The 23,112-nt window shown below is 60.8% G+C and overlaps 1 protein-coding gene across 27 annotated transcripts in view; it reads right to left on the reverse strand.

Annotated features, from left to right (window-relative positions):
• The window catches only part of LOC310881792 (ankyrin repeat and fibronectin type-III domain-containing protein 1-like), a 213,894-nt gene that overhangs the window by 2,182 nt on the left and 188,600 nt on the right, over positions 1-23,112 (reverse strand). For all 27 annotated transcript variants that reach the window (XM_083799537.1, XM_083799513.1, XM_083799514.1 and 24 more), the window contains 17 exons: positions 10,278-10,479; positions 9,805-10,012; positions 9,131-9,325; positions 8,789-8,902; positions 8,298-8,395; positions 7,661-7,751; positions 5,636-5,743; positions 5,317-5,416; positions 4,896-5,028; positions 4,242-4,361; positions 3,728-3,943; positions 3,179-3,345; positions 2,719-2,869; positions 2,465-2,633; positions 2,041-2,207; positions 1,521-1,731; positions 811-1,442 (listed from right to left, as the gene is read on the reverse strand). In XM_083799537.1, coding sequence (XP_083655663.1) covers positions 811-1,442; positions 1,521-1,731; positions 2,041-2,207; positions 2,465-2,633; positions 2,719-2,869; positions 3,179-3,345; positions 3,728-3,943; positions 4,242-4,361; positions 4,896-5,028; positions 5,317-5,416; positions 5,636-5,743; positions 7,661-7,751; positions 8,298-8,395; positions 8,789-8,902; positions 9,131-9,325; positions 9,805-10,012; positions 10,278-10,479 — 3,082 coding nt within the window. The remainder of the gene's footprint in view (positions 1-810; positions 1,443-1,520; positions 1,732-2,040; positions 2,208-2,464; positions 2,634-2,718; positions 2,870-3,178; positions 3,346-3,727; positions 3,944-4,241; positions 4,362-4,895; positions 5,029-5,316; positions 5,417-5,635; positions 5,744-7,660; positions 7,752-8,297; positions 8,396-8,788; positions 8,903-9,130; positions 9,326-9,804; positions 10,013-10,277; positions 10,480-23,112) is intronic.

Raw genomic sequence — 23,112 nt, forward strand, 5'->3', positions numbered from 1 at the left:
CTGCTGGGTGAAGAGAAACTGGCTATCAAAACTGCCTGGCAATAAACCTCCAGCCCTACAGCCGGCTTCTTCCTGCACCCTTTTGCAGACAAGTTGCACCCAGGCTGCTCCGCGAGCCGCGCTCGGCATGGTGGCACTGGGAATTTCACCAGGGAAGCTTCAAGAGGGGAAGGACTTTGTGGCTGGAAGTAAGGGAGGTGGCAGAGCACAGAGGGGACCTGCCTGGGCTGCGTGCCCGTGGGCTCCAATGAGTGGAGGCAGCCCGGCGCTTCAGGAGCCAGCTCAGCTGCAAAGCCCTGCCACAGCCAGGGAGGAAACAGAGAGGACCCACAGGGTGACGCCGGGCTCTTCCTACCCCTTCCAAGGGCTGAGGCAAGCTGCCCTCTGCTCCCTTTCCCATGTGCATGTGGCTGGAGGGAGCGGCGCAGAGACCACGGAGCCGAGGCTGCTTGCCCTGGGTGGCACTAACCCGCTGCCAGTAGGGCCGAGTGCCGAACCCCGGCTGCCCTGCCTTCTTTCCTCAAAATACCCTGCTGGCTAAGCCGGTGGCCCTGGCCCGGCCCCCTCAGCAGCAGAGGCGGGCATGTGGGCTGAGCTGCAGGGGACATGGGGTCCCCCGCAGTGTGGTGGGGGCAGAGGGACCCGGGGCAGCAGCGCCGGGGGTCTTCTGGGGACCTCACCCTCAGCATGGCAGAGGATGGAGACGGCAGAGCCAGGAGAGGGCCACGCAAGCCTGCAGTGCCTGCCTCCCCCATCCTGCTGGCCCGGGCACGGCAGAGCCGCACCGCTGCCTTTAGTAGGCTCCGGTACCTTGACACTGGTCTCTTTGGAGAGTCCGGTTTCGTACTGAGGGCAGACCCGCAAGGTGACAGAGCCCGGCTTCTTCCCACGGTCGGCCAAGCACCCGGGCTGCTCCAGTGGCTCCTGGAAGCTTGGAGTCCACTCGGCCGAGCGCGTCCGGCCGCGCTCGGGGCTGGGTGCAGAGCCAGTCCCCAGCCTGAGCTGGCTGCCGTGGCCCCCGGGGGTCCTGCTCTCCGTCGGGGAGCTATCGACGGAGCCGGGGCAGGACTTCCTGGCCACCGGGCAGAGCGGCTTGGGGAAGTCCAGGCTGCTGGTTCGGACGCAGTAGGCTTGCCGCTTCTCCGTGATGCGCAGCAGCTCGATCTGCCGGCTGGGCAGGACAAAGTCGCTGTCGTAGAGCTCGGGGGGCGGCCGGGGCTCCGGCGGGGGCAGCGGCACCGGCTGGAGCTCGTGGCTCTGCAGGACGTCCGGGGCGCTGTCCCGCAGGCTGCGGGTCGCCCTCCTGCTGCAGCACTCGGGCCCCGAGGAGGAGGACACCAGGTCGAGCTCCTTTGGGCTCTGCGCCCTGCTGGAGTCGTAGTCACTGTCGGTGGCCAGGAACACCTCAGAGGAGCCCTCCTCGTCCGACAGCCCGTGCAGGTCTGGAAGGGAAGCAAAGAGGGGATGTTCGTCGGCTTTGCATGAGCGGGAGCAGGACCTGTGCAAAGCCGGGCCCTTACCGGAGTTGAGCTTACGGCTGGTCTCTGGTGAGGGTGCTGGGGAGGGAAGGAAGTTGAGGTGGGACGAGGAGGATTGGGTCTTCTCCTTCATGGCACTACTTGAGGTGCTGAGGAACCCGCTGAGGGACACCCCACAGGAAGGCTGCTTGTACCGCGCGTGCTGCAGGGCATCCATAATCCAGCGCATCTCACGCCATATCTCCTCCATTTGCTGCCAAAAGAGGAAATAGAGGATCCCTTTCAGAAAGTAAACAACCACCACAAAAAAATCCCACAGTGAAACCCTGCCTCTCCCCACACACCTTTCCCAAGAGGCAAAAGGACCCCCCCCCGCAGCGCTTTACAAACTTTTAACAGTGATTGCAGCGAGATGTTGCCAGACAAAGCCCTGACACTGCGGGGTCACAGTGGGGAGGCCCAGAGGACAGCCCCGCTGGGGACGCTCGCACAGCCCTGCCGGGGCGTTTCGGTCCCAGCCGCGTCCCGTGGGCACACCGCAGCCAGCGCCTGCGCTGCGCACCTGGATGTAGTCCTGCACCTGCTGGTGCCTCTGCTTCGCCGTGGAGAGCTCGGCGTCAGAGAAGGCCTCCCTGAGGCTCTGCTGCGAGAGGAGCGACTCCAGCTCCAGGAGGGCAGACACCTGGCAGTACTGCATGATGAACTCCCGGTCGTATGTGAAGAAGTGCACTGAGGGACGAAAGGGAGGCGGAGAATGAAAAATATCAGGTCCCTAGGGGTTCCTCCGTGCCCACCCAACCCGGGGTGGAGGCGATGCTCTCCTCTAGCCCACCTGGAGCACTAGGGAGCCCTTAGCACTCCCTCTCCCCCCTCTCCTAGAGGAGGTGACAGAGCACAGCCACCCCAGCAGCTCCCTCCAGCCCTTCTCAGGCGCAAGGAGACCAGCACGAGGAGGCTCTGGCAGGGCAGGTCACCCCTTTTCTCACCCAGCTCGAAGATCTGCAGCGGCAGCGTGAGGAAGCCAGACTGAGGGGTGTAGGGGTTGTTCTGGCCTGGCGCCGTGCAGACATCATCTGAGGGAGGCAGCAGCAGCAGGAAGGAGACCTGGCCCCCAAAGTCCAGCACCTCTTGGCTGTATAGACGGAAATCTTTGGCCTGCAAGAGTCCGTCCAAAAGACATGACAGGTAACAGCTGCAAATGTCATCTCCCTCGTCCCTGGACCTTGGCTCCCACCCACACCTCTTGCAATGGGATGTTGACCAGGGTCATCAGCTCCTTGATGGCCGCCTGGAGCTCCTGGAACAAGTGGTTTTGGGATGTCTCAGCCTGTGGCTCCGCAGAAACGGGCTCGTCCATGCTGGCCATCTTCTGCAGCCATTCCCACTCCTCCCTGGAGAACAGCAGACAGACACGTGCTGGGGGAAGCAGCTCGGGGCTGACCTAAACACGCAGTCCTGACGAGAGCTGTGTTTGCTTAGCTGTTCCACCCCATGTGGCGCAGCCACCACAGCGGATGTGGGAGCTGTGGTGGCAGCAGGGGGACCTCGGCTTTCTCCAGCCCTAGGCAGGGCTTGGCAGGGACAGGGCTGAGTGGCGGTGCTGCACCACTTCCTCGAGTCCACACGCAGGAGGCAGTGGCCACGAGTGCTCTTGGGCTGGACGAGGCAGAGAAAAAGACCAGATGTCCCCCGAGCCCCACCTGGAGATGTTGGGGTTGGAGCGGATCTTCACGTGGCACAAGATGTTGGGGAGCTGCTCCGGCACCAGCACCCGGATCTGGTCCACGGCGCTGCAGAGCTTCAGGTAGCCCAGGTAGAGGCCCGGGGAAAGGGCATGGCTGCTCCGCTGGTGGTAAGCCAGCTTGTCCTGAGGAGACAGGCACCGCTGGAGTGAGCCAGCCCTTGCAGCGGGGTGCTCTGCGGCCCTTGTGCCGGGTGCTGGAGGCAGCAGCGTTCCTGCAGGCTGGGCTCTGCTGCTCCTGCCAGCTGCTGCCCGCAGCCAGGACCAGACCTTTGGCCGCTGCAGCTCTGCCTTGGCCCTCCCAGCCCGACGGGAGTGCTGGCAGCGCCGCCGAGCACCCGCTGCCAGGCGTCCAGCCCCGTGTGGCACCCCCCGCCACTGCACAGCCCCGGGCAGAGACGGACAGAGAGAGGAAAAACAGCAGTGGAAGAGCCGGACGGGCATGAGGGACAGCCCCAGTGTGCCGGCTGGAATCAGCCCCCGTGTCCCCAGCCCTCTCGCTCAGCACCTGCACGGAGATGAGCAGCGTGTCCAGGGCAGTGGGCTCCTCCGGGGAAGACACGGACTTGCGGCTTGTCTGCAGCTTGCAGATGGGAACCCAGCGGACACTCTCGAAGGTCTGGTTGGTCTTCACCTCCTTCAGGGTGACGATGAGGATGTTGCCCTGCTTGTCTTTGATGGGCTCAAAGAAGACCTGCCCCAGGTCCTGGATGCCCAGCAGCCCCTGCACACCGGGATGGGGGACAGGAGAAAGATCAGGGGACACCACGCTGTCTGCTGGAAACCGGCCCTCCCGGCAGAGCACCCACTGACAGTCCCCAGACGCTCCCCGTGCTGCAGAACCTGGCACCTGGGGACCCACCGGTGATGGCAAGGCTGGCCCAGCTGCAGCCTGGTGGCACAGAGCGGGCAGAGCTGGGGGTTTTCCCAGCTCCAGCGCATCTGTGTGCTGCCCCCAGAGGAGCACCCCCAAAAGTCACTCTGCGAGGCAGCAGGGGGACAGGGACCCCCCCCCCCCTCACCTGCATTTGCGAGATGGCCAGCAGCATCTTGAAGCGCGTCTGCAGGATGCAGGAGCAGGACGACTGGGAGACGGTGACGCACTGCCGCAGCCACAGGATCTCGTCCCACATGCACGACACCTGCAGCACAGCCAGAGGCTGTCACCGCCGGCCGAGCTCCCCCAGCTGCCTGCTCACACAGGGGGGCTCTGGGGACAGCCGGTCCCTTTCTGTCCGAGCTGGGTGAGGAAGGTGCACGTGCACACATCGCTTCCAGCAGCAGGGGGGCCGTTTCGTACATGCTCCCCTGCCCGAGATGTCTTCCTTTCTACTAGGAGGGGCACTTTCCTGAGTTGGAGCAGAGAAGGTTTCAGCCAGGAGATGGCTTCTCCCTTAGTAAACCAGGACCATCCAGCAAGAGGGCTGGGGCCTGAGCTGCCTGCCTGCCCTTCCAGCAAGTCAGCTGAGACCCAGGCGGCAGTGCCCTGCATGTCCTGCTCTGCGGGCAGAGGCAGCACCCCCCACACTAAGGGTTGCAGTGGAGGTACCCCACACACCGTGACACCCCTGGAGGACACAGCACTCACGGCGGTGGCTGCCCCCATCTAAGCAGTGTCAGGACACAGGCTGCGAGCATGGCTGCAGCGCTCAGCACAGGGCCCGGGGGGTGCCTACCTTGGTGAACCAAAGGAAATCCTGCATGAGCAGGCACGAGTAGGTGTCATCAATCTCCACCACTGGGATCTGGTCTTCGTGGGTCACCAGGATGTTGTCGTCCTTGTAGAAGATGGCTGTCAGGTAGAGGCCCCTGCGTGGAAGGGAAGACAGGCCGCGGGGTCACCCCTGGCCACCAGCTTCATTTCCCAAAGGGTCTGTCTCCGGAAGGCAGAGGAGATGCCCCGTACGGGTACGGGTACACAGCTTGGCCGGTCCAAACGGAAATGTTTGCTTTCTGAGCGATGGGACTGATCCCCACTGACAGCATGGGCTCATCCCGAGGAGGGACCCACCCTCAGCACCTGCAGCCCTGGCTGGGCAGCCCTACATCCCTGTGGGGCGGAAGGCTCTGCAACACACCCCCCCACGAGGCTCTCACCGCTTCAGTGTCTTGAGGAACTTGCTGCCAGCATGGAAGAGGTGCTTGAGGCTCTTGGAGACCGAGTGCTTCCTGCTCTGGGGCTGGTTCTTGCAGGGCTCTGGGAAGTGGAGAGCAGAGGGTGCTGCGGCGTGACCCCAAGAGCAGCGCCAGCAGCCTGGGGGGAGGCGCTGTGGGCTCCTCCGGGGTCACTGCATGAGCTGCCGCCCTGCTCATCCCATTCCTCCGTGCCACCCCAGCTCCTTGTGCCTCAGCAGGTGACCCCCCGAGCCCTGGGGACCAGCAGAGCCCCCGGGACCACAACGTGCTGCAGACTCACCGTGGCACACGCAGTGCTGGTGGACGGTCTTCACCTGGCCCAGCAGGTGGTCCAGAGCTTCAGCCTGGCCCCTGCGCCGCGGGGCCCGGCCGTCGTACTCCCTCCAGTCTGCAGGGACAGAGCCGGTGTCACCCCCCCGACACCCCTCTCCGTGGGGCTGGCTGCTCCCCACCCCGCGGCACGGCACCTCCCGGCACCCACGGCGGAAGGTCCCAGGGCCTTTGGCACCTATGGGCCTTTGGAAGATGCTCTGTTTTGTGCCCTTCTTCCCAGCCCGCGGAGGATCCCTACAAGCCCCTGACACAGCAGCTCCCTGTCCCCATCACCATTGCCACGTGCTGGGACCAGCTCCAGAGCCACCAAGTTATTCCAGTCCTAGAAAGTGCGGCAGATCGGGGAAGCTACAACACGGCTCCGCCACCCTCCGGTAACCAGCAGGGCCGGGGTGCGTGGGGCACTTTTGGGGCCGCGTCCAGGAGCTGCCCCAGGAGCAGCGGTGCCCCAGCATGGGGCAGGGAGAACAGGGCCAGGAGCTCCCCGCGGCCACCGGCCGCCCTGCAGTGGGGGTACGACGGAGGTCACGAACAAGGTCCCGCCTGCTGCTGCCGCTCTTCACCGGGCTGAAAAAATAAAATTCTTTCCAGCGTCTTCCCTGGAGCTGCAGCCTTGTCCAGGTGAATGCAAGAGCGGAGCTTACCCAGGCAAACATGCAGCCAGTTTCTCCTGCCAGCCTCACCCCCTACACGGCGGCGGCAGGAGCGGCACGGGGCCGCCAGTGCTTTTACATTAGCTTTACGTTAATTGCTTTGAACACCCCCTGTCCTGCCTGCTGCTCTTTTCCATGGAAAGTTCAGCTCTGTTAACTTTGGCTGGGGCTTGCCACTATTTTTAGGAGCTTTAAAAACACCCAGGGAGGTGCCTGGCTGTTCTGCTGGGCCAGGAAGGGATCTCTACCGAAGGGAGAAATATTAACGGAGACAGAAATAAGAAAAATTGGTCCTGTCTGATCCCCGTGAGCTGCACTTGGTATCCGCGCTGCACGGATCTCGTGCACACAGAACGGGACCTGTGTGGGACAGCAGAGGGGCTTTAAGGGTGCAAACGTGAACAAACACCCGCTGCCAGGGCAGAGCAAAGCCAGCCTTACGCAACGCACGGGTGGGCTCACTTGTGCACCAACATGCGTGCAAATGTGATTCGGTGTCTTTCCGTGCAGGTGCTATGGTGCCCGAGTACCGGCACCTAGAGCTGCACCCAGTGTGTATGCACCCGGCCCTGGTCGCGTCTCTTTTCTCCTGCTTTCAGCCACACAGCACCTCGGTGGGCTCAGCACCCCTGGGTGCACGCAGGGCCGCTCACGAGGTGCAGGATGGTGCCCGCCCCGCAGGACCCCTGCCCCAGCCACCGCCACTGCTCTGCCCTGCAGCCCCGACCTGGTTCGGGTCGGGTTTGAGCCCTGAGGGGTCAAGCTAGGGCATTCCCCCACACTGCTCCTCAGCACATGCAAACACAGATTTTGCATGAACTCCGTTGTTCTGGGGCAGGTTTCATTACCTGGTAAGGACAGGCCCCTCCAAAAAGCTGCCCCACGCTAAATTACAAACCTCTGCTAAAAAACACAGGGATGGTTTTCCTTCCTACAGATGGTTTCTTAGCTCAGAAAGCAAAACATCCTCTGTCCGAGCTACCTTAGGATCAGCTGGTCCAGGTGGCCTAAAACCGCTCCAGCCTTTACCAGGCAGCCAGACTAATCTCAGGCTGAAAGATAAACATCTGGCAGAGCTCCCAGTGGCCAGAGACAGCATCCCCCAAAGGGCAGTGCGGATGGCTCTGTCTACGAGCCCTGCACCTCTGCCACCGGGCACAGCCACCCCGTGGGGCCCAAGACCCACCTGCAAACTCTAAATACCGCATCCAGCTCTGAATCTGCCCCTGCCCCAGGGGCCATAATGCCCCATCCCAAAAGCTCCCAAGCCCACCCCACCCCAATCCCACAGCTGGGTGCCATCTCTCAGCTGTACTTACTGGAAGGGATGGCGAAGGGGGGCACTGAGGCTTGGGGGGGACCCCAGCCTTTCATGTTGTAGGCAGACACCTGGACGTAGTAAGCTGTGCCCTGCGAAGGGGGGAAGGCACACTCAGGATGCAGGTCCCTCTCCCGGCTCAGCGTGCAGGGCAAGGAGGTGGGGAGGAATCCCAGCACGCCACGAGGAGCACAAAACGGGACCCCATGGCCCGGGCTACGGGCTCTGACCCCCCCCTTACCCCCCCCTCCAGCAGCAATGCATGGGTGATGGATGGGCTGGGGTGGTCTCCCTGCCCAGGGCTGCGCACTGCCATGCGTCTGGGCAGTGGCTCCTGGGCTGCAGCCCTGCTGCCTTGCCCAATTCCCCCACACCACACAGAAGGGTCCTCCCTGCTCCTCAGGCCTGCAAGTCCCTCCCTCCCTGCCCGAAAGTGTGCACACAGCACCCCCTTGCCTGCACCCCCACCCACCCCAGCCCCTCCCGGTCCCCCCACCCAAGCCCCCTTCCTGCCGCTGTCCCCTTGCCCACCGCACTGCCATCCCACCCATCTGCCCCATGTGCAGGCTCTGGAGCGCAGCCTTGCCCTGGGAGCTTTCCCTGCTCCTCTGCCCCCGCAGCCCAGACCCCCAGCTCACCGACGCCAGCCCCCGGATGGTGAAGTGCAGGCTCTTCAGCTTGTCCACCACGGCCTCCCCCAGCAGCGGTGAGAAGGTGGGGGAGCAGCTCCACTCCACTGGAAGGAGAGAGGCCCCAATGTGCCACATCCCCGGGGTCGGACCGAGCCACGAGGCAAGAAGGGACAGGGAGGAGGAGCAGACCAAGCCGGGGGACCCAGCCAGGCTAAGCAAGCAATGGGCCAGGACTTAGTGGTGCCTGATGAGGGAAATTCTCCCAGAAGCATAAATATCTGGTTTAAGTGGGTGAAGGCACCCTCTGGCTGGTGGCCCTGCCATGCCGTAGTGTGACAGCGCCGTGCCACAGCTCAACAAGGGCTTGGCACGCTTGCAGCCCCCAGCGTGCTGGCACGGTGTGCACAGGGGAAGCACCCCATTGCATCCTGCTTGCACACCCCGGGTGCTGGCCGTCACTGTGTGCTCAGCGACGGCACAGGGACCCCAGTCCTTACCCTTGTATTTGGTGACAACGGCCGAGTTGACACTCAGGGGCTCCCAGAAGGTCACCTGCACCGAGGAGCTGCTGGCCACGGAGAGGTGCACGTTGCTGGGGGGGTCCGGCACTCCTACGGACAGAGAGCACAGGGCACCGCTACAGCAAGGACGGTCACTACAAACCTCGCAGCATCTCTCCCGTGCCTCCCCTGCACCCAGGAACACGTCCCCAGGGCGCTTGCCCCCTCACCCGCCCATATCGCAGGCTGCAGGGTGCGGGGGCACCGGTGCAGCCCCGCGCTTCCTCCCCGGCCCACGCACAGCCCTGCTCCTGCCCCAGCCCTGCTTCGGGCACTCACGGGCGTGCTCAAAGCCTGCCTTCATGCGCTTGTACAGCCGGTATCGCCACTCCCAGGCCTTGAGCTGCTTCTCCTTCTCGGAGCAGTCAGCGTTGGGTGCCTCGTTCACCACCTGCGCCGTCAGCTCGTTGACGCGCTGCTCCGCTTCCCGCAGCAGCGTGGAGAGGTGCAGCGAGCGGCTCTCCAGGCTGACAACTGCTGGGCAGGCACAGCCAGGGGCAGGGGTGAGCAAGACGGAGGGATGAGAAGGTGATGAGGAGAAGGTGGTTAGAAGAAGGTGGTTAGGGGAACTGTCTTTGGAGCCAGGCTGTGCTGGCACCAAATCCCAGCCCTGAGTCCCCGCCCTTGCTGCAGTGCCTTGCTCGCAGGGACAGCGGAGCTCCCCAGTGTGTGGCCGGGCAAGCAGGGAGCAGGGTCCGAGCACCTGTTCCCACCCCAGCACCATAACTCCCCTAGTTTCCTGCTCTGAAATGTGGAGGCAGCACCATTCCCTGCTGCCCCATGGCACATGCAGTACACAACAGGGTCTGCTGCCCGAGCCGGAGATGTGGGTGTTGCACAGCCTGCTCCAGCCCACCACATATGTGGACTCCCAGGAGGCAGATGAAACCCCCAAGCTGACAAAAGCATCGCCACTGTCCTTGCTATTTCTGCCTGCTCTCCAGCCAACTCACAGTGTGGGCTCTCCTTTGCTCCTGCCTGCAGCAGGGCCCTGGCGATGGGAGCGTTGTTGGTCATGATGGCGATGTCCAGGGGCAGCAGCCCCTCGCTGTTGGGGGTGTTGAGGTCCAGCTCCTCGGGGCTGTACTGCTTCAGCAGCTCCTGCACCCGGTCCAGGTCCTGCAGCTCCACGGCCTCGAAGAGCGCAGCATTGCTCTGGAACTGGACGGAGGGAGATGCGGCGGTGAGCTGGGCATGGAGTGCTTCTTCACCCCACCCAGCATCCCACCAACCCAAACTGGGCTCGTGGATGTCTCCAGAACCAGGGAGACCCAGAACCAGGGGCTCAGGAACGTCAGATCTTGCAGACACAGATGGATGATGTTGAGCAAACACCCTGACCCCAGGCGGCTTCACCTAACGCACACCCCACCCGTCCCCCTCATCCCCGGCCTCGGCGTGGCTGAAGGGACCGGCAGGCACTGACCAGGTAGGACTTGCGGAGCTTCTCCTTCTCGCCCCGTCCCGCCAGGCTGCCCTCATCAAAGGACGTGTAGTTGACTCGGAACTTCCCCGAGAGGTTTCGGTAGAGCCTTTTGGCCGCGTTCGGCGAGGAAGGGCCCGGCGGCTTCCTGGCCTGCGCCAGCTGCAGGTCCCGCATCTGCTGCGTCATTTTGGGAGAGGACGACCTAGGGCAGGGGAGAGGAGGCAGTGAGTGACAGGCCGGAGGGATGTGCCGGGAAGGCAGAGGCAGGCAGTCGGCAGCTTCGGGAAGAGGACGTGAGCCAGGAGAGCCAGAGTCACCGACCCTGCAGTGCTGGGACGGCACCAATGCAGGGGGCTGCACGGTGGATGCTGATGCCAACAAGGAATCTGTTGTCATCAGCCAGGCCAGCACCTCCTGATCACAGTTGCTGGGCCTTGAGGGGTTCCAATGGGCTCCCCAAAACCCTGAGATTTTTTTCCCTCCAGACCCTTGAGCTGGGATGGCCACGGTTGGTGCCGCACTCCGATGCTCTGCATCTCCAGTGCTCATCAGCATCCCTCAGTGCTCGTCTGTACTCGATTTTCTCAGGGGCCTTTACTCCAGCAAAGGAAACCCTCTGAAAGCAAAGTGAGCATGGGGAATGGACAAAAGCCTGTTCCTAACGGCACCAAGGAAAAAGCCAGGCCCCTACAGGAACCCTCGGCCATGCGAGTCCCAGCCTCCCATGCAACGGGGACCCAGGCTGTTGAGTCACTTCTCAGCCTCTGAACCTTGGCCTACACTAATAAAGCTAAATGACCTTTTCTCCACTGTCATTTTGACTTCCTTCTTTAAACAGACATGACAAACATGCACAAGTCCCCAGGAAACCTGGTGCCGTCTCCCTGCCTCGCCACGGGGGAGCTGCCCCCCTCCCTGCAGCCGGGACCCCACATCCCCAGCAGCACTGGGCCCGGGTCCCTGACTCGGTGCGAGCACAGCGGTGTGGGGCTTTTGCCCATGAGCCATCGGTTGCAGGACCGAGGGTTTTCTCTGGCGTCAAACATCTGATCCCCTTGTTGCTGTAGCCCATGGCACAGCTCCCCGTTAGGGGGCATCGGGCCTGAAGAACATTTAGAGCAACCATGCCTCACAGCATTTCTCGCAGTTCTGACCTCATAGCCCAGTGTATAAGGCCAGATATCCATGGGCAAAATCTTCCCCAAGAAGATAAATAACAAGTGAGGAATAAGCACAACAAAAGGCATGGCAGTTGTCTAGAAGGCAAGGCCAAAATGGTTCTGCGAAGTTGTGAGGGTGCTGATGATGGATATAAAGCCATCATCGGAAGGCAGGATATTGATAACAACTTCACTACGTGCTCTTCACCGCCCTGATTTCAAGCCAAGCACAGTGGGCTGCAGGAGTCCTGTAATGATTTTACCTTTCATTACCATGATGTTTAAAAGCAGTGATGGTGGGGAGGTTGGCTCCTGCCAAGGAGATGGGTTGGGTTGGCTCCCATCTCACCGGCTTCACCCCATGGATTTAGAAGCTCCGAGCGTGGCCCAAGCTGCAGCGCCAGCCGCTGCCCTGGGTCTCTCCTGGCACGGGTGCTACTGGTGCTACATGGACCAGGCACAGACTGGGGACACCAACCACATGAGAGAGAGCAGCTGAGGGCTCCTCAAGCCCTGGGCTTGGCCACACACTGCGAACACGAGACCCCGCAGCTCTGCAGTCAGCGGTGGGTGGAAATGACGAGAGAAAAGCCACCCGTGTCTGTGCTGGCATGGTGCCCTGGCAGGAAGAGTCAAGCAGGTTTGGACCACGCCTGAAAAGCCAAGCGCAATCTGATGTTCTTAGGAAAGAGAAATAGCTGGCTCGAGAGGTTCTCGAGCAAACCCTTGTCTTTTCTCTGGTGTTTGAAAGCTCCCCACTGCACAAATCCCCCTCTCCACCGCCAGCTGCTCCTCCGAGGTGAGACAGCCCCGCTCGCAGGCTCGTCCCCTGGGTGTCCTGTCCTCCTGTTCCCTTCATCCAGGGGGGCAACGATGCTCTCCCATGCCAGGAAAGGAAGTCCCCAAAAGCACCTCTCCACATTAGCTGCATTAAACCCTGTCGTAACAGACCCCCGCTGCTGCAGCCATGTCTGCAGAACCAGATTTTGAAAAGAATGGCTCTTGGGAGCAAAAGCACCTTTTTCTGCCAATTAATGGCAAATGACCCAGCACAGGCAGGCTGCACAACTCGGAGGAAGTTATCACAGAGATGGTAGAAACAGAGGAGACACGGAGAAATTTCTCACTGTTTTCCCTCATCCGATTTGCTTCTAATGAGAAGTAAAGAGACGGAAATTATTCAGAGCTCCGGAGTGAACGTCCATCTATATTAAACCAGCTGCCCCAAAGATAAAAGGGTTCCTGGCCCTGTGGTCATGAGTCATCTGGGCTCAGCGAAATGGTCTTGATTTATCTAGAGCTAAACTTTGCGGTGGAGCAACTGATAGCTGAAAACAACACCCACAGCCGCCGTGCCCTGAAGGTACGAGCAGCCAACACCAGCTCACCGGTCCTGGGGGCACACGCTGGGAGGAGGTCAAGGCCACGGCAATTAGCTCCTCCGCCTCTCTAGTGTCGGTGCAGCTTAGCTCAATTTCTCCCTGCCGCAATCAGTTCTTGTTGCTAATTACCGACCTACCCACTGCAGCACCGCAGCAGCGCCTCGCCGGCCCCAGCTTTTCAGCTTCCCGGCTGCAGGACGTGGTGTGGACAGCAGCCCTGCACTGCTCCAAATCCACGTGCAAACCCCACCGGCGCAGTGAGCCCAGAGCTGGTTCTCCAGCCATCGCCTGTGTTATGCCTGGAGAAGGCTGGGGTGCTGCTACAAGATACCTCGGGGCTGCCCAGACCCCTCTCGTGGAGCTGTTGTGATGCTTTTTAAAGCGTGTGAGGATGGATGTGCACAAGACAACTTCATTTGATCCCTCTCTTCTTCTGTAATGAACACAGGCAAATTCACTGGGTGGTTTACAACGCTGTGGTTTCTGCATATTCTGGGGTTTTAATGTTTCCAGCGCTGCAGATCTTGGCCCAGTAAACAGTGTTAATAATTGTTGTAATTATATCATTTTAAGTGCATTTTGTTTAAGGGCGTAGACTCCCCGAGGCTCCAGCAGAGAACCAGTCCATGTCGGACAGGGCTGCCCCGGCCCGCTGCAAGGAGCCCGCCCGCCCCGAGCCGGGGGGCACAGCCAGCGCCACGCACCCCGGGGGGCTGCGCCCGCCCCATCACCACGCTCCTGTCCGGGGGGGACAGGGTGCTGTCACCTCCGGGAGCTGCTCCCCGACACCGGCAGCTCGACACCGGCAGCTCAACACGGCAGAGAAGCTGCAGGGGCTTCGTGAACCAGACTTTTTTTTTTTTTTTTTTTTTCCCTTTTGGAGCCCAAAAAACAGAGGCTGAGAGGTGTTAATTCTTCATAGGAATGAGCTGGCTTGGAGTGGGGAAGAGCTTAATGGCTTTGAGGTAAAAGAGGGTAGTTTTAGATTAGATATTAAGAACAAATTCTTTACAGTGAAGGTGGTGAGGCTCTGGCCCAGGCTGCCCAGAGAAGCTGTGGGTGCCCCATCCCTGGCAGTGCCCGAGGCCAGGCTGGATGGGGCTTTGAGTGACCTGGTCTGGTGGGAGGGGTCCCTGCCCATGGCAGGGGGTTGGAACCAGATGGGCTTTAAGGTCCCTTCCCACCCAAACCATTCTGTGATTCTATGAAGAGAGCAAGGACTGGGTCCTTGCCTGGCTTCTGGTGGCTTTGTGGCATGAACACCCTGGTGCGGAAGGCATCCTGGTGTCTCAGCACCAGCTGCCAGGGCTGCCTTCCTGACCCACAGCCCAGTTCAACTCGGGGTTATTCGCTGAAGGAACAGGCAAAGGCCAGGAGGAGCCTGGCATCCAGCTACCAGGGCAAGCCCAACTCAATCTGGGCAACCTCACAGGGCAAACCCAACCCAGTCTGGGCAACCTCACCCCGAGCTGGGAGCTCGCATCAAGGGATCAGCCAGAAAGCTGCCCGTGGACACTGAAGCAGACTGCTTCGGAAGTCAGCACGGGGGAATTTTCTCTTTCGAGCACCCTTAGGCTGAGCACTTGACGAGCCCACGCTCAGCCTGGGGGCTTGGTGCATGCGCCCTGCGGGCGAGTGCACGACGTGGTCACTGCCACTCAGCCACCCGGTGCTCGCCTGCAGAACCCGCTGCAGCCCGCAGCAAACGCACAAGTGCCTTTTGGCTCCTGTGGTCACGAAGCAGAAACGCAGCTTCCAGCACAGAGAGGAGCTGCCGATGCACTCGCATTTTCCACTCCGTTCGCCTGAGTATAAGCAATTTTTCAGGGCTGGGGAAATAGAGAATGGATCCAAAGCGGAGCACGAGTAGGGAAGCACTTCCAAATAGTGGGATTTCATAACCCACCAAAAGGCACGCTCGAACCTAGGACAAAATTCTGCGCTTGGCATCCTGGCACAGCAGCACAACTCATGGGAACAGCCTGCACATCAGCCACCCGCACGAGGAGGATTTCCCAAACAGGGACCAGAGAAACTCCTCTGAGCTCCAGCCTTAATGGCAAAGGTGCTCCCCTGGATGTGGCCAGGCAGTCTGCAAGCACTGCTGCTTATCCCGCTGCCCAAACATGTGGATGCACAGAAGGTGCTTGCTGTGCAGGACGCAGCCCAAAGGCATTTAAATATTGTGCAGACGGTGGGTGGTGACCAGGTCGTGCCAAGATGGAGCAAAACCACTGCACAGCGGAGCACCCACAGAGGCTGGGCAGGCTCTTGCAGCCTCTGCACCCCAGTACCTGTGGCTGGCCGCAGCCGTGCACCCGCTGGAGCTGGCACATGCCCCAGGCAGCGTTTCTGCACCACGGAAGCATCTGCGTGCCTGGAAAATGCACTTGCTTATTGAAACCTGGGTCCAAGGAAAGGCAACAAAACAGATCCAGGGCTTTGTTTGTTTCCTACAGATTTTCTCTTTTTTCCCACTTGGCAAACCCACTGGGTTTTGTTTTGAATGGAGCCGAAATGAGCATGCCTCTTTTGTTTAGCAATAACAACTAACTTATATAGATCCCACTCCTGCCAGTACATTTTTGTTTGAGCTCCGGAAGCCCAGTGCTATTAGCCCAGTGTCAGGAGAAGCAGTCGCTGCACCGCACGCAGGCTTGGGCACGGTGTCCCGAGCACCAGAGCCTTGCACCTCTGCAGAGGACTCACCGAGGATGCAGGACAGCATCAGTCATGCCTCGCAGGGCAGACTATCCCCCAGACCAGCAGACTTTTGTGTCTCTTGGGGAACGCTTGCACGGGGAGCTGAGCAGCTGCAGCACCTGGTGAGGACACCCTCAGACTTCCTACAGCACACACACTGAGTTTGGGAGAGATGGAGGCTTTAAGAATGTGAGAAAGGTTTGGAGCCAACCAAGTAGATCACTTGCAGAGACCTCCCATAAAACACACCATTTCTGCCGTCCGAGCAGCACATTTGCAGGAGGGAGGGAGCAGAGACACTCAAGCAAATTCTGTTGCAACACAATAAAGCTGCTGCTTTTTTTTTTTTTTTAATTTATTTATTTTATTTAAACATTCAGATTGTTTTTTTTTTTAATGAGCCCAGAAGGAGCGTGTGTGGCTCAACTCCCATTTAAGTAGGACGGAAATTAGCCTTTCAGTTCCTTGGTCATCCCCAAGAGCCTTCCATCACGGTCAGGACTGCTGCCACGTGAGCGCTGCAGGCTCCAGGTGCCATCGCTCTGGCTGTGCCCGTACCCACGTCGCCTCCTGCATTGCTCCTTCCCCACCTGCACACACACGGCACACGCAGCAGCCCCACCGCACCAGGACGCCCCTCGGTGCTCCGGGCTGTAGCTACACAGCCGGCGCCGCGCGCACAGCCCGCGAAGCATCAGCCCGGAGCTGCTGTACGGAGCACGGGTGGCACGGGATCCCCTCGCGCCCAGAAAAATCTGCATTTCCGCTTCGGTGCAACTGCATTTCCATGGGGATTGAGCAATGTGGGTGCGTGCGCTGCGGACCAAGGGTGTTGCTGCCTGTAGGAGCTCAGGAGCTGCTGCCCGGGGCATGGTGTCCCCCCTGCCGCCCGCGCTGCCTGTCCCCCCGTGCAGACAGCCCCAGTCCTGTCCCCGCGGCGCAGCACAGGCAGGCAGGTCTGCCCGCCACGGTGCTCGGTCCCTCCTGCCTCCCAGCGAGCGCAAATACTCCTCGCTGTGCTCCGGCAAAGCCGGCCTCTAATTGCTGCTTGACATTAAGCATCTGAGCAAGGAAGTCTTGGGTAAATGTTCTTGCTATGGGAACACGCAGTGCTGAGTCTCTTTAATTACATTGTTTTTGTTTGGCTTTTTTTATTAGTTGTGCTGTGGCTTCCCCTCCCTGACAGGCCGGAGGAGCGCACGCTAAATATGGCTGGGTTTAGAGTCCGCAGTGAAACCCGAAGCTCGAAGCTCGGCACCAGCCTGGCTGGACGCAGGCAGGGTGACGGGGGGATGCATTCCAGCCGCCGCGCACGGCCCTGGCCAGCGCCGCGCTGCCCTCGGCGGGCTGGGGCAGCTCCGGGCTCCAATACTGCCCTGCAAAAACGCGTCCCCCACCTCCCTGCTCTCCCTCGCCCGCTGGATCCTGCCGGGAACACATCGCAGCCACGGCCCGCAAGCCCCCGGCCGTTGCCAGCAGCCCCAGCCCCACTGTGCCCATCACGTCCCTGCAGCGGTGCGGAGCTGGTGCCGCACACCTGCTTGCCCCATGGGTTGCCCCAAGGGCAAGGGAGCCCTCTGCCCACCGGCCACGCTGCTTTTCATCTTCCTCTGCCCCCCTTGTTATTTTAAAGGCATTCCAGAGGATGCTGTCAGGCTTGGATGTGGTTTGGTTGGGTTGTTTGTTTTCGTACTGGAGGTTTTATGATCGCGTTGGGAACGAGCCCTAATTGAGCTGCAATTCGAATTGCAGTCCGTGGGTATTTGTTTCATTTTTGGAAGGGCTTAAACTGCAGCACAGCTTAGGCTGGAGAACGCATTTGGTTTTAACTGGAACCTGATGGGGACAGGGCTGAGCAGGATGGGCCTCCCCGAGCCATGACCGACGCACGCCGGGGAACCCCTGCGGCACCAACAGCCCCGCAGCCACCCGAAGCCCGGTCGGTGCCGGGCCAGGAGGCTCACAGCCGCCCTGCAAACCTCGGCGCCCTCGTGCCTGCCCAGCTCCCCTGGGCTCGGGGCACCTCGCTGGACCGGGAGCTGCCTCTAGACCTAAGCTGCTTGCAGAGACCGGGCAGCAGAAGCAGGCAGGACCTAAAGGTCAGCGCCCAAACTGCCCTTCATGGGATCTACGTCGGTGTCAACTTCTGCTGACCGTGCCCCACGCCGACTGCCAGAGCTAACGGCTCAGCCCCAGCACCCAAAATGTGCGTGACGCTGCTGGCACACACAAGAAACGGGACCTTTGCAGGTAGGGACAAGAGGACAGGCAGATCCCCAGAGCGCAGGGGGACCGGCCAAGCACCTGCCCTGCTCTGCAGCAGCACTTCCTCACCTCTCGCAGGGTGTCCAGATGCTGGAGCAGGACGGCAGCGCTCTGGAAGACACCCCGACCCACTGGCACCATCCTGGCTAAATCCGACTTCCGCATGTCAGGAGCGGATGAAGAGTGGGGACTTACTGCCTGTTTCAGGAAGAAACCCTATCCCTGCACGGCCTGCCAGGAACAGGCACCGCTCTGCGCCACGGATGCATGTGTGCAAACTCTTCTCGGGGGTATCAAATGCAGAAGCTGAGTCATACGACGCCTGGTCTCAAAGAGCACTGAAGGCAAAAAGAGGGGGGAAAAAAAATCTCTCTGTGGTGTCACTGGGCCCCAGCTAAGCCCCAACGGAGCAGCACAGGGGAAGTGCTGGGATGCTGAGATGGGGACGCTTGGCCACGCGGCCAGGACCCAGCCGCCCTGCTGGGAGGAACAAGAAGGGAGGTAAGGCCACGCTCAGCCTCGCCTGGTCCCATCCCCATGCTCAGGTCCCAGCACCAATTCTTGGATGGGAGCGGGGCTGGAGGAGCCGCTGGAGGAGCCCCAGCCCGCATGGGGTCAGCACCTTCCCCTGGGCACCGTACCGGTGAGAGATGGGGCTGTGGGACTGGGGTGGTGCACTGTGGGTCACCAGCATGTCCCCGCGCCTCAGAGACACTCATCAGCTGCTTTGTCCTCCTGCAGCGGCAGGCTGCGGTGTGCGCAGGAGGGATGCCCTGCCAGGGTGCCACCCGCACGCCTCCTCCTGGCCCCGCAGCTCCCCGCTCTGCTGGGAGCCTGCTCCCGGGCTGCCCGCTGCCCTGCCACGGGGCGCAGCCGCAGGGGCTGAGGCCGACGGACTCATTACAGCAGTGAGAGGGATCGATTTGAACCCAGACCTGTGGAGATGAAAAGCAAATCCTTTAACCTCCTGCGCCACCTTGTGCCACCAGGAAGAATACGCTGGTGAGGTCTGGCTCCCGTCGGAAACCACCTCTGCTCCCAGACCATGAAATTCTAGAAAATTGGCCTAAGGAGGACTTCTGGAGGTCATCTGAGCTCGCTGCCCCACACCTGTGGCTGCTCCCTGTTCCCAGCCGACACATCCACCCTTGAACCTCAAAGCCCCGAAGACGAGCGCCTGCCCCCCTGCAATCCCCCTGCTGGGATGTCCCTGCTGGTGGAAGCCCACCTCCAGCCCATCGTCCCACCCAAGCCATCCAGCTAGACGGGGACCAAGCTGCTTGAGCGCGCCAAAGCTGCACGATGAAAACCAGCACCACTGGCTGAAGACTTCCAGAGCTGCACCCAAAGGGGTTATAAAAGGCAGGCCACAGACATTGATCTCGGCGGGGAGGAGGAGACGACGGCCAAGACACAATGGAAGAACAGACAAACGCACACACCCGGCTCCAGAGCTGCTGCCCAGCTGGTAAATGTTACTGGAGTCAGAAAACCCCTTTCCCGCTGGAAGGCACCCAGCAGGACCCAGCCAGCAGCACTGGGCACGCTGGCTGCTGCCCACACCATGTCCCTGGCACCGTGACCGAGAGCGGCCACCCCCTTGGGGACGCCCCTGGCCTGCAGGCCAAGCACTGCCGGTGGCGCACCCTCACGCACAGCTCCCTGCCCCTCACGCTCTGGGGTCTGCAACCCTTGCCAGAAATCACCCCGCGATGGCACGAGCAGTGCTCGCCGGGGCGGCCTCACCGCCGGGCAGGCGGCCTCCGTCGGAGCGGAGCTTCCCACCTCCTGCCCCACGCCGTCCTCCCTCCGGCTGCAGGGAGCTCCGAGATGCTCGAGCTGAGGACAGCAGTGCCTACGGGGGAAGTTTTGAAGCCCCCAGCACGGCAGGTAGCTCTGCTTTCCACCCCGACATAAAAGAACAAAGCCAAATGCCATAATAATTGCCAGGTCACACCTCGGGACACACTTATGTCCACGCGTTGCAGTGGATGTGACCAGGACTGCAAAGCACACCCATGGGAGACACAAGGGTTACAAACACCCTTTCCCAAGGTCTCGCAGCGTGCAGGAACACACGGAGATGCTCTCCTTGCATCACGCATTGCCTCAGCTTCTCCTGGCTGCTGGAGTGTGGAGGAGGCTGTGCCGAGCAGCCCACGGGCCCAGCTCCCAGCACAGCACCCCGAGGTGCTCGGACGCCCTGCGCCATGCAGCTCCTCTTCCCGACGCTTAAACCCACAGGGGCCCTGCCAGCAGACTGGGCCTCAGCTTCCACCCGTGGAAACAGAGATAAAGACAAGGGCATCTTTTGTGGGATGCTTTGAGACTGTCTGACGAAGATCACCAACCCCTGCTGGGGTTCCTCACAGTCACCGCTCCTCGCCCAGACCCACAAGGGCAGGGGCTGCTGCTGGGGATGTGGGGATGCGAGCCCAGCCCCATGCCCACTGCCTGCGGGGTGCTCGGTGCAGCTGGGGGCCTCAGTGGCTCGCCTCTTCCAAGCTCTTCCGAGCATGCACGGCCATGCTTTCCAGAGGCTAACAATTTGACCAAATCTGGGTTGATTTCCACCAGGAATGTACCAACCCTGCCAAATTTCAAGTCTCTTTTCCAAAGCATGGAGGCACCAGAAGTCCTTAAACAAAGAGACGGAAAAAAAAATAATATTGGCAAAGCTACCGTTTTTCCCCAACCTTCTGCTGAAACTTGAAAAAAAAAAAAAAAAAAAAAAAGGAGAAAGTTCAGCCTGAGGCAGAGAGTGAGCATGGAAAAATTCAGCCCTAACAGTTAAGGTCTGGCAAAGGTATAAGCAAACAAACTTCCGCTGGAAAGTGTTGAACGGCCTCAACAACAAGCGTCTGCTGACTCTATCTACAGCAAACGTGTCGAGCAAGAGGCGTCCTCCTCGTCCCTTCCCCTGTGCAGCAGCGCACATGAGGATGTCTTGAGCACCACCGCCTGCCTGCCCAGCCTGGCCAACCCCCTGTGCTGGTGGTAACGTTACCGAGAACGAACACCATCCTTCCCCTCCTGGGGATGTCACAAGGGGCCCGAATGGCTCCATGGGCTCCTGGATGGATGCAGCACACGAAAGCCACGGGGCAGGGATGGGAAGAAAGGGTTTTCCTTCCCTGCTCTGCTCTCGGGGCTGATCTCCGAGATCTCCCAAAGCACTCGGGAAATCCCTGCTTACAGTTACACCAAGTAGGAGTTTTGAGCCAGACCTGAATGACTCGGGCTCCTCCATCACCAGGAGGCTGCAAACATCTGGCGGAGTTGGTGGCCCCGTGCCCGGCAGGTGCCGCTGCCTCCGTTCTCCCTCTTGCCACCCCACTCCAGGGACACTTTGCTCATCCCACCCTGCCTCTCCCAGCTGAGGGCTGCGGGATGTGCCCAGCACCCAACCTGAGGCCAGGAAGCAGCGTTTGCAGCGGCTCGGTCCCTGTGCAGCTCAGGGACAGCTCTGGCTGGCTGCTGGTGTTTCTCCTCCCGGTGAGGAGCAGCAACTCGGGCAGCAGACACCTCCTCCCTGGCACAGCAGGAGGACGAGGTGAGCACACCAGTGGAAGGCAGCCTTGGGTTCGGCATCCTGCTCCAGACCTGCATCGTCAGCGAGGAAATCAGCCAAAGACCAGCCCCAAAAGATGGGTTCACGTGAAGTTCACGAGGGGAGCTCTGCTCCGCAAACACGACTGCTTTTCTGCTTGCCGCGAGCCTTTCGAAGCGAGCAGGGCCAGGATGGGTGCCCTTGGCAGCACCAGCCTCCTCCCGCACAAAGAGGCGAGTGCTTCGCGGGGTCACCCACCTCCGTGCTCATGGAGCTCCAGGAAGACGCTCGCAGCCGAGGTTCCCTCGGACAGCCCCTTGGACAGCCAGCGAGACACCGGGCGCAGACAGGGAGAGCAGAAGCATTAGCTAAATGTCACGCCGGCTTATCTGTGGCCAGCAGCAGCCTCCTCGCTGCCCGGGATTTGGCCGGCGGCTTCGCGGGATTTTGCTGCACGGAGAAAGCCGATGCGTGCCCGAACCGCACGCAGCCGCCTGGCGCGGGCACGGGACGGGGACGGTGCTGGGTGCCCCTCAGACCCCTGGTGACCTGCTGTCCTACCACCGTGCCCCTGCCCAGGGCCACGCTGTGACACAGGCTGGAGGCAGAGCGGTCCCTCCAGCACCTCCCTGGGCTGTCGCTGCCCTCGAGGCTTTTCCCCTGCACCAGGTGGAACGGAGTGACACCCAGACGTGGCACTCCTCCATGGCTTGCGCCTTCTGACGCAGGCCAGGCCGGCAGAAAGGCTCGAGCCTCCACCATACCACAGTCCGGATAACTATACCGCAGGAGAGAGCACCCGCTGCCTCCAGAGCCTGATGCACAGCGGTATTTCAATCCAAAAGAGGCAACGTTTTAATATTATACCTGCCTGCATCTCCCCGACCCCAGGAGGAGTCACCTACCCTCCTCCGCTCCTGCCACTGCCTCTGACCAGAGTAACTGCCTCCTCCTCCCCAGGGGAGATGCTGATGGACAAGAACATCGCTCAGGGGAAAAAAATAGAAAGGAAAAAAAAAAAGACTTGCTTTTTTCAGCATCTGCTGCCCGGCCACAGCAGGCTTCTGCCATGCAAGACCCAGCACGGAAACCAAAGAGCGTCAATGCTCTTTGCAGAAGTGGTTACACAAGCTAAAGGCTCCGGGTTGTGATCCCAAACTTGTAAAGCCTCTGGGCAACCTCCATCTGGAGCTGCCAGCTCCGAGAGCTCCGGGCCAGCCCACAGCTTGTCCCTGGGCTGGGGGAATGGGATTGCCAGCAGAAGACCCCACGTACAGAGCACCCTGATACCACAGTCAGCTCCTTCATAGCAGATCTCCAGGTGCCTGAGAAAAGGGATCATTGGGACCATTGCCGCTCGGCTCCTTTTAAACAGCAAGAAGCCAAGGCACAAAGAGGGGCAGATCTCACCCTCCGTGGCTCAGCAGGCCAGGAGAATCCAGGTCTCCAAGCCCCAGGCCAGCAGTTCATCCCTGGCCCCCAGCCCAGGCCACTTAGCAAGTGCCAGCACATGATTTCACATTTGCGTTTCTCAGCGCTCAGAAGCAACGGACCGTAAATACAGAGCCCTCCCTGTGCGGAGGCAGCAGAGATTTCCCTCCCCGCTGCTAACTGGTGAGCCCTTACAGACCCTGCTGGGATTCTTCTTGGGTGGACACCAACCTCTGTCCAAGCATCTGGGGGGCACTCAGGTGAAGCCCTGCGCCGTGGGCAGAGCGAAGACCCCGTGCAGGTTCTCATGACCACAGCAGGAGACGCTGCCAAGTGCCCGTGTC

This window comes from Anser anser (assembly GCF_964211835.1).
Source record: "Anser anser genome assembly, chromosome: 15".
NCBI lineage: Eukaryota > Metazoa > Chordata > Aves > Anseriformes > Anatidae > Anser > Anser anser.